General features: G+C 55.5%; 1 protein-coding gene across 4 annotated transcripts in view; it reads right to left on the bottom strand.

Annotated features, from left to right (window-relative positions):
• Nucleotides 1-11632: 11632 nt before the first annotated feature.
• The window catches only part of KAZN (kazrin, periplakin interacting protein), a 353192-nt gene continuing 343431 nt past the window's right edge, over nucleotides 11633-21393 (bottom strand). For 3 of the 4 annotated variants that reach the window (XM_054691610.1, XM_037498868.2, XM_054691612.1), the window contains 5 exons: nucleotides 20793-21024; nucleotides 19358-19459; nucleotides 17744-17910; nucleotides 16340-16454; nucleotides 11633-14822 (listed from right to left, as the gene is read on the bottom strand). In XM_054691610.1, the coding sequence (XP_054547585.1) occupies nucleotides 14658-14822; nucleotides 16340-16454; nucleotides 17744-17910; nucleotides 19358-19459; nucleotides 20793-21024 (781 nt within the window). In that variant the 3' untranslated portion in view covers nucleotides 11633-14657. The remainder of the gene's footprint in view (nucleotides 14823-16339; nucleotides 16455-17743; nucleotides 17911-19357; nucleotides 19460-20792; nucleotides 21025-21393) is intronic. The other variant, XM_054691611.1, reaches the window with a different exon arrangement.

Genomic DNA, 21393 nt, shown 5'->3' with positions numbered 1-21393 from the left:
TGTGATTAACGTGACGTTTGCACAGGGACGAAAGCACCTAATCATACATCTAGCAGAGCATACCCCAGTGGTTAAGTGACACATGACTATTCACCATAAAGTGGGAATGTATGTTTTTGTCCTGTTGGTGGACTTTGGGTTGGTTCTAGTTTGGGGCTGTTGTGAATAAAGCCGCTTTGAACATTTTCCCACCAGCTTTGGTGCTCTCATTTCTGTCAGCCATACACCCTGGAGTGGTTCCAGGCATTTTGGACATTCTATTTGAAAATGTTCGAAGAGAGGACCTCCCTGGTGGCGCAAGGGGTTAAGCACTGCACTATGAAGCAATCCACAGCCTCTGCAGCACGAGTTCTATCCCCGACTGGCCAGAGAGAAACCCACATGGTGAGGCAGACCTCGCCTATCTCGCCTGCTGCTCCCCTCAGCAGTGTATTTCAGTCTGCCTGTTCTGTTCCCTGTTCTGTCTCTGGTGGATCTTCTCACCTCCCCTATCTCTGGCCTGTACCCCAGCTCTTGTATGCATAAGTAAATCTTTAAATAAAAAAGAAAATGTTCGAAGATACGGGAAAGGGAAGTAGTGTGTTTCCCTCACTGCCCCCATCCCACTCAGGAAGGTCTCCCACTGCCAGTTTGAGCATCTGAGAATCACAGAGGAGAGAGTCCATGCTCCCACGGCTCATTCAGAAGACGTGAAAAGATGTCAGTCACTTGCCAATAACATTTCCTCCTTTCAAAAATGTCATCTGATCTTCAGCTGGCAATGATAGCTGGCATGACAGATTTTCCAACTCTGGGCAGAAAGTTCCTTTCTGGCCCCTCTTGACAGTGTCTGTTTTTATCTTGAAGGTACAGTAGACCTCAGAGACCACCTAGTTCTTCCCATTTGCAGATGGAACCCTGATGCCCAGAGGAACGACTTGCCCAAAGCCCCACAGTTGGCAAATGACAGAGCCAGGAACACAGTCCTCGCCTCTAGTAACCTCATCTGTAAATTGTGAGGAAGGGAGTCTATTCATTGATCTGCCCCAGGGCTATTGAGTTAAATTGAAACTGTGTCCTGAAAGTTTTGAGTCTTTCATGATTCTTGGCTGTCAGCTACTAGATTTACTCTATTTAACTTCCAGTAAACCTTAATGAGCCCCTACTTTGTGTCAGGTACTGTTTTGACCTCTGGGAATACAACAGGAGTGAAACAGAGGAGGGTTCCTGCCCTCATATAATTTGTACCCTTTTGGGGGAAGTGGATCAATCAATAAATAAGTAAAATGTATCAAACTGGGTAAATATAAGTATCATACAGTAAAACAAAGCAGGGAGGAGACTGGGGCATGCAGGAGACCAGGGGGACAGGGAGGGTTGGATTGTTGAACAGTGATCATGGAAGGTCTCACCCAGAAGGTGGCATTCAGATGTCAGGGCTCCAAGATGGGGGCAGTGTTTGGGGCAGGGGAACAGCAAGTGCAAAGGCCCTGAGGCAGGCCCTCCCTGGGTGTTCAGGGAGCATTGAGGAGGACTGTTTGGCTGGAGTGAGGTAAGATGAGGTCAGAGAGGTGAAGGGGCAAGGCTGAGTAAGTTACTATAAGGACTTTGGCTTATACTCAGAACAAGAGGCACAGTCTTCAAAGAATTTCCTTTAGAGGCATGACAAGACTTGACTTAATGATTCTGAGAGGAGCTGGCTGCTGTGTGAAGAATGTAGGGGGGCAAGGATAGGAGCAGGGACACCATTAAGAGGCTGTGATAATAATCCAGTGAGAGATGATGGGGCCTGGCCAGGCAGAGACAATGGGGCGGGGGGGACATGTCCTGGTGAAGCTTTGAAGACAGCACTTCCAAGACTTTCTAGGCAGTTGATAGTGGCCCTAATAGGGCCATCTTAAATGCAAAGCAGATGCACTTGGCCAAGGCCTTTGAGTTCCAAGTACAAGGTCATCCTTGTAAGAGCAGAGCTGAGCCAAATCTGATGAAGAAGGAATCGCTGCCGGTGGACTGTAGCACATCCAGCCCTAGCCAATCAGATGCTTCCCACTTGGATCTCAATTCAGCAGGCTTATCCATTCACTGGTGCCTTGAAATCTTCTTCCAGTAAATTCTCTGTTGGAAAAACTGTGTAGAACTCATTTCTGTCATTGACTTCTTTTTAAATGCTTTCCTTTCCACTAGACTCTGAACTCCAGGAGAACTGGGACTATCTGGCTCAGTGTCTGGAGCAGGGTCTGGCACCTAGCAGGTGCTCATTTAAATGTTTGTTGACTGACTAAACAATAGTCAGGCCTGAAGGGAAGGTTGACTTCAGAATAAAGTTGACTTCAGAATAAGGGTCAATGGATTCCATCTCCATGAGGTTTTTTCCTGTCCTGTCAAATGGGGATATGGCAATACCTATCTCCCAAAGTTATCATGAAGATGAAATGAGGTGATATCTTCCAAGCATTTAGAATAAGGTCCAGTACATGAGGCACCATAAAATCAGCGCTCATTGGGAAAGCAGACAGTCATTGTTCTAAGCAGGGGTGTCAACTGCCATCTGTACTTAGGGGTCGCAGATCATGAGGTGCTGTGCCAAAATCTCTATGCACAGATCTACTTATTTCTCACACCTTAAATTTTCCAACCCTAAAGTGAGGACCCTTGCAAGGAAGTGAGGTTCCCCTCCGGGGGAAGGATGTTCCTATGGACTCACCCTGCCTGCTTTCTCAGAAGTGCCATCTCAAAACTTTCGTGGCACTGGCTACAGTCAGGCTTCAGGAGGAAGGGTCTGTAATATCTCCCCTCCCAGTGGGTGAGTTCGGCCTCATGGGAAGCAGCCCCAGCTGTGTTTGCTGTCAAAGCCCATGCCTGATGGTTCTAGCAATTTCTAGTTCCGATCCACAGAAAATCTGAACAGGATGAGCCACGCATTCTGGTTTGTCTGGGACTTTCTCAATTTTAGCACAGAAAGTTCAGCATCTTCAGAGCCCCCTTCATGCTGGTATAACTGAGACAGTGGCCATCTGATCTAAAATGATCAATAGGGCTCCTGACATGTTGGTGCAGCACAACAATGAAGAATAAGGTAGCCGGACAGGAGAATAAGTGTACCTGGGAAACTTGTAACCAGGCTGCAATGCTCCAGTCACCAGCAGGAGCTCAGGGGCAGATGCCACGTTCCAGACTGGTGACCAGTATGGGTATAGTTCAAGGGGATAGTTCAAGGGGATTTGGGTATAGTTCAAGCTTAGGCCTTAGGTGATGTAACAGGAGCTCTTTGTCATTTGCCAGTGATAGAAAACTAAATTCAAAACTCAAATCGACTTAAGCAGAAAGGGAAATGTAAAGTCCAGAACTATTACCGGGTTCAGGTCTGGTTGGATCCAGGGCATCCAATAATGTCAAATAAGGTCTCTCTCCATCTTTTGGCTTTAATTCTTTCTGTGCTTTCTTAATCTCAGGCAGCCTCACTCCAGGGTGGCTCTGGGTGTTCTCGGCTGACATCCTTCCAGATAAATGAGACAAGAGGGTGATTCCCTTGACCAACAATTTCAACATGTCTTAGAATGGAATCTTTTTGGTTCTGATTGGGTCACATGCTCATTGCTAAACAAATTTCTGGGGGCAGGTAGGGGGGTGGAGCACAGCTCTGATTGGCTAGCTCCTTTGCGTCACTCAAACTGGGCATCCCCACACCTGAGATGTTGGCACAGGTGGGCTAAAGTTGGAGGTGTGCCTAATACAAATGATGATATTAATAACAACAAAAACAAAAATGGTGGCCAGGATTGCCTTAGTGATTGCTCTAATCTTAGCAGTAGAGAGAGGATGACTGGGAAGTAGGTTAGATGCACCTGTCAAAGTGCCTTGGGAAACTGACATGGAGGGGTGGGGGAGCTTGACTTTAAGAATCAGTGGTGTCCAGTCTTAGTTGCATGTTAGGATCACCTTTAAAGAATAGTTAGGCCCCACCCCAGACCAAATGAATAGGAATCTCTGGGGGTGGGACCCAGCATTAGGTTTTAAGAAATAGGTGCTTCTACCTCGCCTCCAAGGCTAAGAACCACTTAGCTCAGAGTACCTGGGGTGGGGCAGTTGTGTTTATCAAAGCTGTCCAGGTGATCCCTGGGCTCATCCTTGCCAATGGACCCCCTCAGCCTTATAGCTTGAGGACCCTGAGTGAGGGCCCCGCTTTCCACTGGGTTGAGTACCCTAACAGATAAGGATGTGGGCCTCCCTATTGGCACAAGGGGTTAAGCACCACACTACGAAGCAATCCAAAACCTTTGCAGCACGAGTTTAATCCCCGGCCTGCCAGGGAGCAACCCACATGGCACAGCAGACCTCTCCTGTCTTGCCTGCTGCTCCCCTCAGCAGTGTATTTCAGTCAGTCTGCCTGTTCTGTTCCCCACTCTGTCTCTGGTGAATCCTCTCATCCCCTGCACCTCTGGCCTATACCCCAGCTATTGTATGCATAAATAAATCTTTAAAAAACAAACAAACATAAGGATGCTCCTGGCAGCAGGTGACTGGCTTGGGTGCACCTGCTGGCCTGAGGGCTGCGATAAATAACAGCCCCCAGGCTGAGCTTGGGCAGTCCTCTGGTCGACCCCCTCTGCCTTAGTCTGAGCCATGGCCGGCCTGCGGCTTGACTTCCTCAGCCTTCAGGCTGAGCCCGGGCTGGCCTTTGATCGACCCCCTCAGCCTTCAGCTGAGCCAGGGCCGACTGCTGCTAGGCCACCTCGGCCTCCAGGCTTTGCTGGAGGTAGATGCTGGTGGATACCCTCAGCCCCCAGGGTGAGCTTGGGTAGTTCTCTCGTGGACCCCTTCAGTCTCTAGGCTGAGCTGTGGCCAGCCTGCTGCCCAACCCCCTCAGCCTCCTGCCTGAGATGGTGCCGGCCTGCTTCTGGACCCCCTCAGCCTCCAGGCTGAGCTGGAACTGGTTGCTGTTGAACCCCTTCAGCCCCCAGGCTGATCTTGGATAGTCCTCTAGTCAACTCCCTCTGCCCCCAGGCTGAGCTGAGCTGGATGTTGGTCGACACCCTCAGCCTTGAGGCTGAGCCATAGAGTCTGTTGCCTACCCCCTCAGCCTCCAGGCTGAGCCAGGGCTGCCCTGACACTCGACCCCCTCAGCCTCCAGGCTACTGGTCGACTCCCTCAACCCCCCCCCCCCCAGGTGAGCTTGGGTATCCTCTGTTCGACCCCCCAGCCTCCGGGCTGAGCTGTGTCCAGCCTGCCGATGGACCCCCCTCAGCCTTCAGCTGCAGCCAAGGTGCCCACAGGGGCTGAGTCTTCTTGGGTGCCCCTGGGCCTTGTCCCTGTGGTTGTTACAGGAATTAGAGAGAGAGAGAGGCAGGCGGGGAGAGAAGAGAGGGTGGAGAGTAGGGCGGGTAGAGTCATTGATAACCAAAACGCAGGAGAAATGTCCCCCCACTTTCACCGAGTTCTGCTCTGAGGAGCTATTCGCACTTGACCGGGTGGGGTGGGGGTGGCCCGGGGCATGTCCACAGGCGCTGACCCTGTCTGGCACGCAGGAGCTGGCCCACTGCCGTGCGCCCACGGGCATGGGAAAGGACACAGTTTGGAGTCAGGCACAACGGAGTCAGAGGCCCGTCCGCTCCCCCGTCGGGGTGAAACTCACACATCACTCGCCTCCTCTGGGCCTGCTCTGGAAAGCGGGGCGGTTTCCGGCCTTGTGCCCGGAGCGGAGGCTCGACAGTGCTCCGTGGACCAGCGTCCGTGACCACCTGCCCGAGCTGGCCGAAGCGCCGGCGTGAGCGCGGACAGTGTGCGGGCCAGGGGTCTGCCACCGCCCGGGGGCTGAGGGCCCAGCGTGGGCAGGGCCTGGTTCCCCTGGAGGCCGCGGGGGAACCCATTCCTCGTGTCTCTGAACACAGCCCTCGGCTCCAGCCCTCTCCCTCGTGGCCGCGGTGGTTGAGGCTTCTTCTCACATCCCTCACTGCCGCGCTCTTCCACAGTGTCCTCTGCCACCCCCCTCCCCTGCCAAGGCCCCGCGTGATTGTTTTGGGCCCGTCCAAACAATGGGAAACTAGGGCGAGCAATCTCCTCACTCTGTCAGCTGATGCACTCCGTCAGCAATGTCAGTTCTCCTTGGCCATGAGCGGAAATCTTGTCACAGCTCTGGGTGAGACGTAGAGGTCTCGGGGACCCTTTCACCTGCCCACCACAGACTCCTTGCACCCATGTATGTGTGTGTGCCCTGAGGGTCCCCAGGCCCACAGCCCTGAGGCCGACGGCCCTTGGTTTCTGCTCCCAGAGGGAGGGCGCTGCGTGGCAAGCTGGGCGGGGGAAGGCTGCAGGGACGCTAGGAGGCGGCGGGCAGCTGGACGAGGTGCATGCACCTCGTCCGACTCTGGCATGCACAGGATCCCCCGGGGCTGTGTTTACAGCCCTCCCCCTGGGGACATTGGCCCTTGAATATGCCCAGCTGGTCCCCAGCTGCCTCCACCCGGGAGCCCTGTCCTCGGAGGCCCTCCACCCCGCCCCTCAGAGTGGAAGCAGCTGGAGCCTCACGCCGGAGTGGGATCAATGGAGGCCTCACGGGCCTCATGATCAGCATCGGCCCCTTTCCTGAGCTCTCCTGTCACCCTCAGCACTGCCAGCACCGGGTTCCCTACCCCCAGGCTGGGGGGAGGCTGGCTGGGTCAAATGGTCTTCTCCCCACTTGCCCTGCGGCCAGCTTCCACATTTTGCCTGTCCCACGGAAGCTGTTTCTTGACTTCCATGGGACAAACAGAAACAGAAGCTAGGTCTTCATCAAGAGCCACCCTCTTCCTGCTGCAGAGAGGGGCAGGGATCATCGGGGGCCCTGCTCACCTGGAGCTGAGAGGCGGGGAGGCGGGTCTGGGTGGTTTGGGCTGGTTGGCTCCTTTCTGGGCCGAGCTGGGTGGGGATGGTGAGGGCCATGGGATTTCGCCATCTAGTGGCAAGTAGTGGGACTTGGATGTGTAGTGGTCAGAGAACGGGCTAGGCTGGAGGTGGCTATTTCAGGCCTGTGAGCAGTCCCATGCCCTGGCTGTGACACAGAACCACCCCAGAAGGTTTTAAAAAATACAGATGCTCGAGTCCCACACAACACATAGGGCATAAGAAACTCTGAGGCTTGGACATCTGCAGTTTAGCTTTATAAGGTGGGTTCCTAGCTCTTATCTCCAAACTCCCTAGGAGTTGGACTAGGGTTTGGCATGAGATCTGAGAATCTGAATTCTTAACAAGACTTCTCCAGAAACTCCCATAGAAAGCTTGACCTGCACAGCACTGACTCAACTGTCCACAAGAGAAATAAATCAATGGCGGGATGTGAATTTAAAAAAAAAGCTGGTGCAGTATGGTCATATTACTAGAAGTATAGTGTCTAGGTGAAGGGAGGTTATCATATAGTGTTTAAAAGCTTCTGGGATTTACTTTTGCTACTACCAGCTGTATGACATTGGGCTGATGTCTTATTTTCTGCTTCTCTAATGGGGAGATAACAGTGCCTGTTGGGGTTATTGCAAGGACTCAACAAGGTCTTGCGTAAAGCACTTAGAAAGTGGGTCCTGTATCAACAGTTCTACTGCTCAGACCTGTGGGAACACTGTTTCAACTTTCAGGGAAATATTTATAAAGGGAGTGCCCAGAGCAGGAGGAGATTGGGAGGGGAGAAGAGAGAAGACCATGACGAAGAACTGAGGGACTTGGAGAAGCCTTGAAGTTCTGTACATGGGTGGGCAGGAACTGTTTGGGGAAGGAGTTACGGGCACTGTGTAAAAATACCAGGTCAGGCTCTCGTGTGCAAGAGTGGATGGGGACTGTCCATGTAGGCCGTCTGTGAAGCCAACACCTTCACCCCACTCAGGCTAGGACCGGTGTGAACCTACTCAAGAGGGAGCATGTTCACTGCCCAGAAGCCTGCAGGCAGGTGCCAGGTGAGAAGTCTGGGCTGTAGAGGCCTGGCTCCCTGCCTGGCACTCACACCCTCACGTGTGTGTTCAGATCACAGGGGATACACAGACGTGCATGTGCCACAATAGCTATTTGAGTATTCACCACGTATACACTTGGTGTGTATGCACATGCACACTTTGCACCTATATGTATACACCTATATATGCATGTCATGTATTAACAAAGATAAAGCCAGTATCTCTGGCCTGTGAGTGTAGAGACGTAGGTAGCAATGTCAGATCTGAGTCAAGTTAAAATATAAAAATATTAAGTGTCACGAACAAAACACTTATGTCTTCCTCTCCCAAATTTACAGGTTGAAACCTTAACCCCAGTGTGATGGCTTGGAGGTGGGCTGGCAGGGGCTTAGCTCACCGTAAGGGGCCCTGGTGATGGGATCAGTGACCTTGGGAAAGAGACCCCAGAGAGCCCCCTCACCCCTTCCGCAACATGGGGCTATGTGAGAAGATAACTGCCTGGAAGAGGGGCCTCACCAGAGCTCAGACACGCTGGCCCCCCGATCAGGGACTTCCAGCCTCTAGAACTATGAGAAATAAGCCAAGCTCCTATCGATGGCACTTGGTAGAGCAGCCCAAATAGATGAAGCGGTGAAGCCAATACTTAAAGAGCAGCTCGTGGGCATGGCAGAAATAGGGTGTCTTGGGGAACCCAGCCTCAGGGGACCTTTCTGCTTGTGGGTGGAGGCTGGCCTTGGAGATGCTGCAAGTTGCTTTCCCATGAATGCAGACTGCACCCCACGACCCCCACACTCTTGTTAACTGAGAAGGTATCTCTGGGGGAGGGCATGCCCTGTTCAGGGAGCCGGTCTGAAGCTGCGGATGACCTTGACACTGGCATTCACTGAGTTCCAAGGTTGTGAAGCCACAGCCACGGTGGCTGCAGTGAGGGGAGGAAGGACCCCACCTTCTCCCCTGCCCACCTGGCCCGCACTTCCTGCACCTTTGCCCCAGCTGACTTTGGGGTTCTCGTCACAGCAGCTTCTTTCCTGTTAGGTGTGTGTCAAGGCCCCTTGAGGCTTGATGTGGCCTGCAGCTCTCCCTGGAACATGCCCCGTGCCCCTCTCCTGGTGTTCTCGGGCTCCATGTGGTCAGAGAGGCCTCAGCTCCATCCTCTTGGCTCTGGACTGACCTGCACTGTGAGCTGAGCCCGAGGGAGAACGTGGCCTGGATGGAGTGCTGTGGACACCCTGTCAGGAAGCCCAGAGGGGCCACATTCCTTAGGGGTTCAGATGGTGGTGGGGTGAGGAGGGGCATCTCTAACTAGTAAGCTGGGTAGGCTTAAAAAAACAGAATTTAGGATCCTCCCCCTCCACTGCTCTGTGTGACACAGCTGGAGGACTTGAACTGCACTGTGGCTGGCACACGCACGTGTAGGAGATGGGAGAAGGGACAGGGTTCACCTTGGGAGAGACCACCCCAGGGATGGTGGGTCGCGTTACTGGGACTCTTTTAGGACCATGAGACTGAAGCCCAATTTAAGTTGACTTAGCAGGTGGCGTGAATGCAGATGTGTGTCTGCGTGTCTGCGTGTCTGCGTGTCTGTGTGCATGCGTGCATGCTGGGGTAAGGAGAGCGTAGTGGACTAAAGTGTGTCCCTATTCAATCCATGTATTGAAGTCCTAACCCCCCAGTACCTAAAATGGGACTAGACTTGGAGGCAGGCCCTTCAACACGACAATTAAGATAAAATGAGGTCAAACTAAGGGCTGGCCTGGTCCAACAGAACTGGGGTCCTTCTAAGAAGAGGAAGGAAGGACACACAGAGGGAAGCCCGTGGGGACTTCGGGGAGGCGGGCTGGTGAGTCGGCTGCTGCCAGGACCTGTCACTAATTTGCTGTGAGGCCCTGGACAAGGGTCTGCCACTTCCTGTTTGTTTCTTTTTCTTTTCTTCTCTTTTTTTTCCCCAATAAAATGGAGATGACGGAGGCGTGGTGTGGGATTAGTTATTATAAGTCCTCACTCAACCAGACTGTTCCAGTCCCTAAATTATTACCTTGCTGTAAGCCAGGTGCTCTCAGGGCTGTCTTTACCCTTTAAACCTGTAATTTACAGAGCAATTTTCTAGCAGGTGGAGGGAGTGGATTCGGCTTCCACTAATGCGGCCCTCAGCGATGAGGAGGCTCTCCTGCCCTGGGAACATCTGGCTTCAGGAATTTTCTACTCTAAACAGCTGGGTGTGGCTGGCCTGCCTCAGGGGCTGGCCCCAGCCCAGGCTCCGCAGAGCCATCCAGCCCTGCCAAGATCCCAGCTCCTACTCACCGGCTCAGGGTCCCGGGAAGCTGTGTAATCTCCCTGTGCCTCTGTTTCCCCATCTGTCAGGTGGGAAAAGCCATCCTATGGGCTTAGCAGCCACCCCAGGCTGGGTAGGTTCATCTTTAGTTCTTGCAGATGAAAAGATGATTTTGGAGCCTTCCGTAGCTTTTTACAGGCCTCTCATGCCGAACCAGGGGCAGAGCAGCTTTCTCTCTCAGTATTTCTCTGGCTGCCTCCTCCGTTTATCTTGCCTCAGACTGATGCTGCCCTTCTAGCCCCTCCTCCAGGCTCAGGTGTGCACACTTACACATGCACGCACACCCATGCTCCAGGTGTCCACAATCAGGCCCGCGTGCCCTGCGCCCACGCGCCTTCTGCCTTAAGACAATCGGCTACAGGTGCCAGCGACAGGTCCGTGGTGTAAAAAGCCTAATTCATTTACCCTACGCTGCCTGAAAGAGTTGCTGGGGGGTGAAGTTGGCAAAACCACATCCAACGGTGACTCTCAGCAGTGAAAGGGAGTTGGTAGTAGCCTGTGCCTCTCGGGATGGCTTCTGGATTAAGCGAGATACTTGTGCACAGCCCTGGACACACAGTGAGCTTTCAGACAAACAGACACCATCTCAGTGGCTATGGTGAGAATTCAGTCCCCTCCCCTGGGGACATGTTGACGCCTAGTGACTCCAGAGCAATCTCCCCTCAACCCTGCCTTGGGGTCCAGCCCTCCATCGGCGGGGATCTTCCCTTTGCTCCGTCCCTAAATGCCAGGGGGCCCGGGAGGTGGGAAATCAGCCCAGGAAGCCGCTCTGCCAGGTACGTGTGCATCGAGTGGATTCCTGCATTCACATGGGTGTTTCCTCTGAGGTTGCTCTGGGCCCTCGGAAGCCAGCAGTACCTACTGCAACCAGCAAGGCTTAAAATAGACACCTTCAGCATTTTGTTATGGCAGCCTGAGCCAACTCAGACAACACCCAAGATCTCTCCCAGCAACTGGAAAATATAAATTCCCAGGGTGGGGGGCAGGGCGGGGTGTGACATGGTGAAAAAATGACCCTAAGGGAGGGTGACCTGTCAGGTGCCAGTGGGGTCTCAGAGAGAAGGCAGCGCCCCGCAAGGGGAGAGCAGACCCAGGCTTTTCCACCAGGACAGAGCACCACTGTGGGTGATGCCACCTGGGCAGGCGAGCCCTGTGCTCTTAGAAGGTGGGTGGAGGGGCCGCAGGGAGTGTACAGTGGGGGCGGGGTGGGGACAAGCCTGGGGTTTGGAGACACATGACTGGGTTTTGAATTCCTCTCCCATGACTTCTTAGCTTTATGGGGCTGGGCAAGCCCCTTAGCCTGTCTAAACCTCAGTTTCTCCATCTGTGAAATGGGTTTACAATCTCCATTCTCAGAGCGGCTGCTGGGGAAACGCAATAAGAACACGCACAGAAAGAGGCCACTGTGCAGTAGTGTTTATTATTTGTGTTACAGTGTTAAAATCACGTTGGGGGAGACATTCCAGACTCGACCAGCTACTAAAGGCCAGGGACACCATCTTTGCTCCTGCCCAACTGGTTTCCTGTGCAGCCAACTGCCTTTGTGTTTGGGCTCAGGAAATTCTAGAAGATCACATCAAAGGCGCTCTTCCAGTCAGATCCTTGCTCCCGCCACTCACCTGCCAGGAGCCTGCCGGGGCCTCAAAGAGCGGAGTGGATGTGATGGTGGCCAGAACATGGGGTTTGGGTGGGAGCCCTGGGCTTGGAGAAATAGGGTTATGTGGGCCCTGCAGCCACATCTGGTCATACCATCCCCCTCTGCTGGACCCAGCCCTGTTGGGTGACCTCAACATTTGGGGTCTTCCACTGCCGGCTGGGTGGTGCAGATCCCCTGCTCCTCTCCACCCTCTCTCCAGCCCAGGTTCTCATGTGGTGTCTCCTGCCTCCTGCAGGCCGGGGCGCTAACTGCGATGCTAACAGCACAGATCTGGGGGAAAGACTCTGCTCAGCCAGGGACAAAGGGGCCTTTCAGCAGCTCTGGGCCCAGAAAGCTGAGGGTCCGCTGGGCAGGTCCCCACTGATGCTCCCCAGCTTCTATACCTGTCCTGTCCCTACCTTTCCACCCCTTCCCAAGGCCTTGTAGACACAGGCGATACCACCATCCAGAGAAGCACATCGGGGTGTCCCACAGCCAGATGTGTGTCACCCGCGGGACCAGGACAAGACACGACCCAGATGGTTCCTGCTCTGCCAGCCTCTGCCGATCTCTGCCAAGTCTCTCTGCACCCCACCCCTGCTTTGCCCCCCTGGAAGCAGACAAAGCTCACCTCATGTGACTGGGCGTGAAGGATGTTCTCTTATTAGCCACTAGTCCTCGTGTTGAAAAGCCAGCGTCAAAGTTGGCCAAACTGCCAGCAGAGGGAGCACCAGAAGGAACATTCCAGGCTGTCCCAGACCTGCCAACCAAATGCTGCCAATGTTTCGGGCCATGCCGTCACTGCCAGTGCCCTCTCCCCACTGTCCACTCGCCCAGCTTGTCCCCAGTGGGACGGGGCCAGGAGACGTGAGCTTCATGACTGACAACTCAGGTGGCCGTTGGTTCAAATAACAGACCCGCTTCCAGGCACCCTCCTGCCATCTTCCTCACCCGTGGGCACCACCTCCCAAGAGGCAGGTCCTGGGGTCCCGGTCACCCAGCCTGAGAGCAGGCCCAGCAGCAGCCAATTGCAGGGGGTTACTCTCCCCTTGGGCTGTGGGTTCTGTAGTGTCAGGCCCTGTGTGGGGCTGACTCAATCACAGAGGCGGGCTCAGAGCCTCCTGCAAAGCCAAATCCGGCACCGGACTTCCTCCCTCAGCACCTCAGGACTGTGTCTCCAGGCGGCCAGGCATTCAGTGTCCACGTGTGAACACATGGCTTCCGATGGCAAGGAAGGCTGTGCCCCTACGGTCGAGAGCAGCTCACGGTCTCCTGCACAGGGAGCAGAGATCCTCAAGTGCATGGTGCTGGATTGAAGCTTTTCCCAGGAGGCGAGACAGTGTGTCGGATGAAGAACATGGGCTTGGACAGTTCTCGGAGGCGGACACATGCCGTCAAACCTTTCATGCAAGTGGCTTCAATGGAAATAAGCATTGTGACCCCAACACCTGATGTGCTTCGAGGCCTGAGGTGTAAGGAGCATGCAGGACTACTGTGTCCTGCCCCAATCATCCCTCCAGGTCAGTTAACTTGAGTCTGAACACCCAAGTCAAAGCTGGTCCTCAAGGTGTGCATGTGGGATTTCTCTCTCCTCTTGGTCAAACCCTTGGGGGCTCTCGAGAGTTGGAATAGTAAACCTTTCTTGTTCTCCTTTTGCACACTGCTCCGACCAAAACCAAGCTGGAAAACCAGGGCAATGTCATTTCTGTGTGGTGAGAGGGAAATTAGATGCCCCCTTCCCATCCCTAACTTCCCACCTGTCTCCTGAGAGGTTACAAAGTGTTACAGACATTAGCAAGTGTTAATCCTCACAAGGTCCTGGGAGGGGGGGAACCACAAGTATTACAGAGGAAGATGTTGAGGCACAGAAAGGTGAGGCCACTGGGAAAAGGTCACACAGCAAAACAGCGCAGAGTCAAGAAAAGGGCTGGAAGGTCCCTCTGCCACCTCAGAGACTGATCTGGGCCATCGATCTTGACCAGGCCGTGAGGAGCACACCTAGGTTTCGGTGTGCTGAGACATCACAGCGAAGTGTCTCCATCACCCCATCCCAGACCGACTGCCACACCTGGTAGGGCTGTCCTGGCCCCAGCTCAGTCCCCCCCTGACATGCTCGTCACAACATCCTGCTTCCTGCATTTCCTGGGAAGTGGCGCCTCACCCCGGCAGGAACCACCCACCGCCCCCTACCCAGGGCAGCAGCTCCCAGGAGGAGGGTCAAACAGCTCCTCAACATGTGCACTCTCTTGGGGCCCACGCTATTGGGGGGAAGGAAATGACCTCCCCATTTTGCATTCTCTCAAGAGAGACTCAATGACCCTCGTCAGAACCCAAGTTCCCCGTCACGGGGTGGGGGGCGTGGGCGCGGGACCCAGACCCCAGCCGGCTGCCGGGAGGAGCCACGCGTCGACGGGCGGCCCAGGCTTTGCTCGCTCTGCACGGTCCCTCCCCAGCCCCGGCTCGTCTGATTGGAGACCCCCCTGCTCTGACCGGGAGGGTGTTTAGGGGCACTCGGGGCCTCTTTCCCCTTGGCTGCTCAGTTCAAGGCTTCGGGGACCACCTGGGATCCTCGACGCTGACAGTCACTGAGGTGGGGCCTGGGCTCTGGAGGGGTGGCCGCTGCGACGGACCCTTGCCAGCGCAGGCAGACCTGGCGCTCCCGTCTGGCCGGCCGCGGTCTGAGGGGCCTGCCGGGAAGCAGAGGCGCCCCGCCTCAGGTCACTATGTACAGTGGGGCGATCGCCTGCCCCCCTCCCTGGGTCTCTCTGAGCGGGTCCGGCGGGGCGAGGGCTCCTCACACGTTGGTGACCTCCAGGCCGTTGTAGCCGTCCAGCCGGCACCGCTCCGGCCTGCCCTGGAGGTCGTCGTCGCCGCAGTCTTCGTTTTGAAGAGAGCCGTAGTCGTCGTGGAAGTCGGGGTCTTTGCTGCTGAAGCCCCTGCCTATCTTCCCCAGGGGCAGCTGAAGAGGGGGGCACGAGAGGAAGAGGGAGGGAAACAATTGAATGTTCTCAGGTCTGGGAAACCCGGAGCCCCCAAGTCTGACTCCCGTGTGACCTCGAGCGACCGTCTAACCTCTCTGCGCTCCCGCACGCTCGCGATACCCCCTGCTCAGGGAACAGAGGGGGCCTTGTGGGGGGACATGAAGGACAAACCATGATGTCCCCAGCTGGAAGGAGCCTCTTGGCTACCAAGGGCGAGGACGGACCATCCGACGACCCACCAGCGCCGCCCACCCCTTCTCTCCGGCGGGAGGACAGCTGAGAACGTTCCAGCATAGGGGTGAGATCTGACTGCACTCCCCAGTCAGAAAGGAATATTCTAGCATCTCCTGGTGGGGGCCAAGAGTGTGGGTTTTAGAGACTCACAAACTGGGGTTCAGAGGCCTGCTTTGCCACTTCTCAGTGGCGTGACCTTGGATCAGCCCGTTTTCCTGGCTGTGAAGGGGGGAGAGTGGTTCCTGGCCCCTGGGGGTGTTGAAGAGTCAAAATCCCCTCTGCAAAGACACAGCCAGCTGCTGGCCGAGGCAGCGCTCCCGTCATCCCGCAGGCTCTCAGGAATGTCCGTCTCCCGTGAACTGACCTCTGCGATGCCCGCCCGGCGCGGTTCTCATCAGCCACTTCCTGGCTGGGCTTTCCTTCCAGCCCCATGTTCCTCAGCCTTGTCTTCGCTGTTGCCCCCTCAGCCCTCTCCCCCTGGATCACGCTCCCCCCGCAGAACGCTCACACCCAGACACACCGTGCATCTGCTCTGGGGTCTGCTCTTTATACACAAACCAGGAAGGCTTTTGGGGGCCCCCTCCCTCCACAGCTAGTCTCACTCGTTTGGAGGTGATATCACCCCAGTGAGAAGGAACCTTCTGGGCTGAGAGCATTTAAAGGTCAGGGAAGTGGCCCGCATTCATGTTGGCATGCCCATGCTTAGGATGTACCTAGAACACAGTCAATCCCCCCAACATGTTTGCTGAATGAAGGGGGGGCCTGTTGGATTAGCCAGTGCTGCCCACTGTGCCCACGCACTTAGGGTCGTGCGCAGGGAGTGGGGGGGTTGGGGCTGGGGTCCAGGAGATCAGGCATTTGGGCACAGCTGCCACTGCTGGGAGGTCCCTAGAGTCCAAGAGCTAAGTCAGTGGTTGTTGGAGTTTGGGGTGCTCTGGCACCTTCTGGGCAACTTGGCTGAAGGCTGGGTTCCAGCTTACCCAAGAGGCCCTTTGCATCGGGAGGCTCAGGTAGATCCCAGAATCTGCCCTTCAAGCAATAGCCCAGGTGATTCTGAGGCAGGCAGGTGAGATGCACTGCCCTGAGCCTCGCCTTGTGCCTGGAGCACCTGGCAGGTGCCTTGGAGCTGGCTTCCGGGGCCCTTCTCCAGCTGCATCTGAGAGCCAGCCCACGGGCTCCTCCACTGGCCACAAACATGGGCACAGGGGACTAGTCGCCCTTACAAGGGGCAGGTCCCAAAGAGAATGTGGGCGTGACTTACCCGGCCAGCCTTGTACTTGATGCTGCTGCTGTTCTCCTCTTTCCCCGCCCGGGTGATGCTGGAGGCCCTTCCTGGGGGCGTCCCGAAACGCTCAGCCTCTCGGATGCCAGCGGAGCTGGGGAGAGACACATTGGAGGGGTCAGAGAGGCCCAGTCAGCTACTGCCCTCCAGAGGCAGGCACACACTTGTACTGGTGACAGTGACCACGGCAGCTGGGGGACAGAGGACCCCCACATGCCGCCCTGTGCTAAGCACCTTACACTTGGAGCCCTCCCAGCTGCCTGGGGGATGGGCTGCTAGCGGGTGAGGAAAACAGGCAGCGAGATGAAGCGATTTGCCAGATCACACAGTGGACAGTGACAAAGCCAAGATCTGACCTGTCCTCAAGGCCAAAGCCTGGCTCTGAGCCCTCCAGGATCCTGCAAGTTTTATCAGGGGAAGGAAGACTTGAGGGGAGACCCCCAATTTTAGCTAAGTGGGTGTGACTTGAGAACATCAGAAAAAAAACCCATTTGGCATATGACATCTGCATCCCCCTAAGCACCGCCCCCCATCTCCTGAAGTTACCCCATTATGCCCCCCACGAGAGTTCTGTTGGGACAGGATTTGGCAAACTGCAGCCTGGGGCTGAACAGGCAGCTGCCTGGTCTGCATCGAGTTTGCCTGGAGCCTGGCCATGCCACTTTGTTTGTGGCCTCTCTGGCTGCTTTCTAGCTGTAATGATAGAGCTGTAAACTTGTGACACAGACCATAAGTTTCCTAAGCACTATTTAGTTGGCCTTTTATAGAGAAGATTGCCAGGCCCTGTGTCAGAACACAGATGCCATGGAGGGTGAGCTGGGGCAAGAAGCCTGAACTTAGTCCTCCCACCTGCCCGCTTTCTGGCTTGGATCTGGGGCAAACTGCTGTCTCTGGGGGGCTCCAGTCTTTCTTGGGACCCAGTTGGGGCCCCATCAGACTCCCCAAATCCATGTGAGTTATGTCCAGAATTGCTGCAGCAGTTTTAGCCAGGCAGGTGGTCAAAAACCTGGCTCTCCTGTTCACTGGCTGCATGACCTTGAAAAGGACACTTCAGGTCTCTAAAACCTCCTTTCTAGATCTGCAAAGTGGGACCCCAATAAAGTCCACGTGGTGAAGATTTTGCTTTGGAGCTGACCTGGCGTCCCGTAAATGACTATGGCAATGACCCATAAGCTCCCTGGAAACCTGACACAGGGCAGTAGGCTCTGGCCCATGGGCAGACAGGAGGCAGCCAGGAGGGAGCTGTGAGCCTCAGCTGGGTCATCCTGGAAGTGGCCTTTCAGAGAAATGGATCTTCTAACATCTTTTAAGCTACCTCAGAGAAGCTTGATGATCCGCCAAGGGGCCCAAGGACATGGTCCTACCCATGGCTTGGACACTCACTTGGCTGGATGGAAGATGGCGCTCATCTCCTCTGCCAGGTGTCTCCGGAGGATGTGCTTCCCGCTGGGGATGCCCAGGGCGGTGGCCATGGCCTCGGCATTGAATGTGGGCTCCAGCACGAGCACCGCACCATGGACCCCGCTATTGGTGAGGTTGTCCGCATACTCCTGAGCACAAAGGCATGAGGTTAGTCCAAGGGCATCTCCCTACTGACCTGAGGGGTCAGTTCCTAGTGGGGATGTGCCCCCAACAGCAAGACCTTGGTCTTCTGGGACCATTTAATTTATTTTTTAATTTTTATTTCTTTTTAAAAATTTTTTAAAAAAGATTTATTTATTTATTTATACAAGCACTGGGTACAGAAAGACTTGTGGGTGGGTGAGAGGATTCACCAGAGTCAGAGAGGGGAACAGAACAGGCAGACTGACAAAATACACTGCTGAGGGGATCAGCGGGCGCAGCAGATGTCTGCGCGCCATCTTTTTAAAATTTTTTTAAAACATTTATTTATTTATGCATGTAAGAGCTGGGGTACAGGCCAGAGATGCGGGGGGTGAGAGTATCCACCAGAGACAGAGTGGGGAACAGAACAGGCAGACTGACGAAATACACTGCTGAGGGGAGCAGCGGGCGAGACAGGAGAGGTATTGCCATGTGGGTATCTCCCTGGCTGGCTGGGATGGAACTCATGCTGCAGAGGGTGTGGACAGCTTCACAGAGTGGTGCTTAACTCCTTGTGCCACCAGGGAGGCCCTAATTTTTATTTCTTTAAAATTTTTTTTACTGGGACCATTTAGTTTAATAGTGAGGGGGCTTCACCTCACTCTTAGGGCCACAAGGGCAGCAACTGAGGCTGTTTTGTCACTGAGATACCCCCAGACCTTGGCAGGGAACCCATAAATACTTGTTGAATGAGAAGATGAACCTGGATTCTACCTCACACATGCTCAGCACGGCTCAGCACCTCACTCCCCAAAGGAGAAGCATGTCATTTGCTGGGACCTGAATGAGGGTCAGACCATGGGGGGGTGACAGCCTCTGTCACTCTGGCAGCCTGGGCAGGGATGCCTCATGCACTCGAGCGTGGATTTGCATGTACCAACCTCCACCCCCACCCGACGTACCATCACCCTCTGTGGGAGCTTGTACTACTATGTGCCACAACTATTGTGTGTCTTTGCCTTGGTTATCCTTTGCTTCGACTGTTCTGTGCCTCTCAGGGTGCAGAAACAGGGGAAGTTGACAGGGAACCACTCAGGCCAAGAGCCCTGGTATGAGGACCCCCACATGCTGAAAACAGCATGTGCAGAAACAGCAATAGGTGTCATGGCGAGAGTAGCACAGACACTGAGACTTTCCTTGGCTTCCTCCCGACCTCTCCACCTTGGCTGGCGCCGCTGGTTACGCGTCCCCCATACGCCTGTGCGTCCCCCATTTGCCTGCTTGCTTCTTTGATCTTCTCATTTTCTGATTCTAAATAAAAACGAGACTGCCCTTGGAGCTGGGCTGCACTTTCTTGGTGCCCTCCTTCTAGGCTTCTCCTTATTCTGGACGTGGACTCCGAGGAACCCATGTTCATCCCGCCGCCACACGTCGCCACGAGACATCACTCACCTTCAGGTCAATATCCCGCACCCACTTGAGCACCCGCTGATTGGTCCAGACCACCGGGTCTATGTTCTGTGTCTCGCAACGGGCCCGGCGCTCCTGAAGGGCCTGCGGGGAGGGAGATAGGGGTCAGCTGGGGTGAGGGCCGCATGCGAGACCCCGTCCTCTGCCATAGGAAGCAAGAAGGCTCCATGGCTCAGACAAGGCCTGTGGGAGAGTTTGGGGGTCAGCCAAGGCTGCTCCAGGGCCATCCGTGCCTCGGCCTTTCCTTCAAGGAAGAGCCGCCTTCCTGGGGTGGGGTGGGGAGAGCCTGGGGGCAGAGAGGCCTGTGTCTGGGGGTGTGGGGCTGGAGGGAAGCTGCCTAGCATATGCCCAAGCATTTTTGTTGAGAGACACCCGACGATGAGTGGACGAGACTTGGATGCCAAGTCTCCTGGGTCCATCCAGCCTTGAGGTAGTGAGCATCATCCGGGTACAACCCCCCCACAACAAAGCCCTGCAGGGGTCAGCTGGCACCTTTCACAAGCCTCCCTCAGGGGGCTGGTCCCAGACAGAGTGGTCCTGGCCTGTGGTGGACAGACAGACCCTACACCAGGGATTCCCATGGCCTCCACAACCCGAAGCCTCCAGGCCCATTTTTTACACCTGCCACATTTGCCTCCTTCACCAGGTGGGGGACCCCAGGGGCCAGGGCTCCTGTCAATTCCTGGGCCCAGGGCCCTGCAGTGGCTGTTTGAGAGGCCAGGGAGCCCCCTTTCCTGCCCCTGGATTGCTCGTGCCCCAACGTCACCCCACGGGGCCCCGCCCACAGGGGAGCACTGGGGAGAGACAGAGGCTCTGCACTCTCAGCTCGGCAGGGCTCAGATTCAAGGGGGTGTGGGCCTAACACACCCCACAGCTGCCTGCTGTGTTCCTGGCACTGGGTCACACACCCAACGCCAGGCCCCTCTGCAGCCACAGGTCTGTCTCTGGGCCTGTGCCCACGCCGTTCTCTCCGCTGGGCCGCTCCCCCTCCTGCCTTCTACTGGTTAGATGCCGAAGGGCTCAGTCAGGACTCAGCTCACTGTCCCTATCCCTGGGAAACCCCACCCCCACCCCCCGATCTCTGTGGAAACTCCTCCTATGGATTTTCATAAAATCCCGGGTTTCTCTTATCGGAACAATTTTCCATGGCCACCAGGTTCCTTTGTGTTTCTTCCAGATAAGCCGGAAGTTTTGGGGGGTAGGGTTCACCGTTTCCCCCAGACCATGCTCAACATGCAGTTGTTGGGGTCGGGGTGGAGGAACTGATGGATGCACGGTTCCTGCTTGGACGGATCGCAGCTGCGCGCCTGCCGATGGTGGCGTGGGCGGTGGGGTGGGGTGGAAGGGCAGACTGTGAATGCCACAGGGTAAAGGAGGGCAGGGAAGGTGCCCCTCACTCCTGCACCCTGGTGCTCACCTCCCTGCTGAAGTTCACTTGGTACAGCAGCTCGATCCCCAGCAGGATGCTGACCTGGTGGAACTTCTTGGACACATTCAGGTGCTTCTCCAGGTCCCGCTTCATCAGGGAGTTCAGCATCCGCCCGTCCACCAGGTGGTTCTGAAAGGCCTGGGAGTACTGGGACAGGCCGATGTCGTTCAGCCAGGCCTTGGCCACCCAGTGATGGTCCAGGTCGGCGGCTCTGGACAGGCTGGTGGGAGACACGGCCGGAGAGGGTGAGTGGGAGGGGTGGTAGGAGCCGAACAACAGGCAGAGACGGAGGCAGAGATGAAGAGAAGGGGAAAGCAAAGGCGGGAGGGCCTCCCTGGCGGCGCAAGGGGTTAAGCACTAGGAAGCACTCCACAGCCTCTGCAGCACGAGTTCCATCCCCAGCCCGCCAGGGAGATACCCACATGGCGCAGCAGACCTCTCCTGTCTCGCCCGCTGCTCCCCTCAGTGGGATATTTCAGTAGATGCACCTGTTCTGCTCCCCACTCTGTCTCTGGTGGATCCTCTCACCCCCTGCATCTCTGGCCTGTACCCCAGCTTTTGTATGCATAAATAAATAAATCTTAAAAAA

This window comes from Talpa occidentalis, unplaced genomic scaffold (genome assembly GCF_014898055.3).
Source record: "Talpa occidentalis isolate TD23 unplaced genomic scaffold, MPIMG_talOcc4v2.1 talOcc4.9, whole genome shotgun sequence".
Lineage (NCBI taxonomy): Eukaryota > Metazoa > Chordata > Mammalia > Eulipotyphla > Talpidae > Talpa > Talpa occidentalis.
Note: the sequence above shows the minus strand (reverse complement) of the source record. Positions and strands in the feature narration are given on the sequence as shown.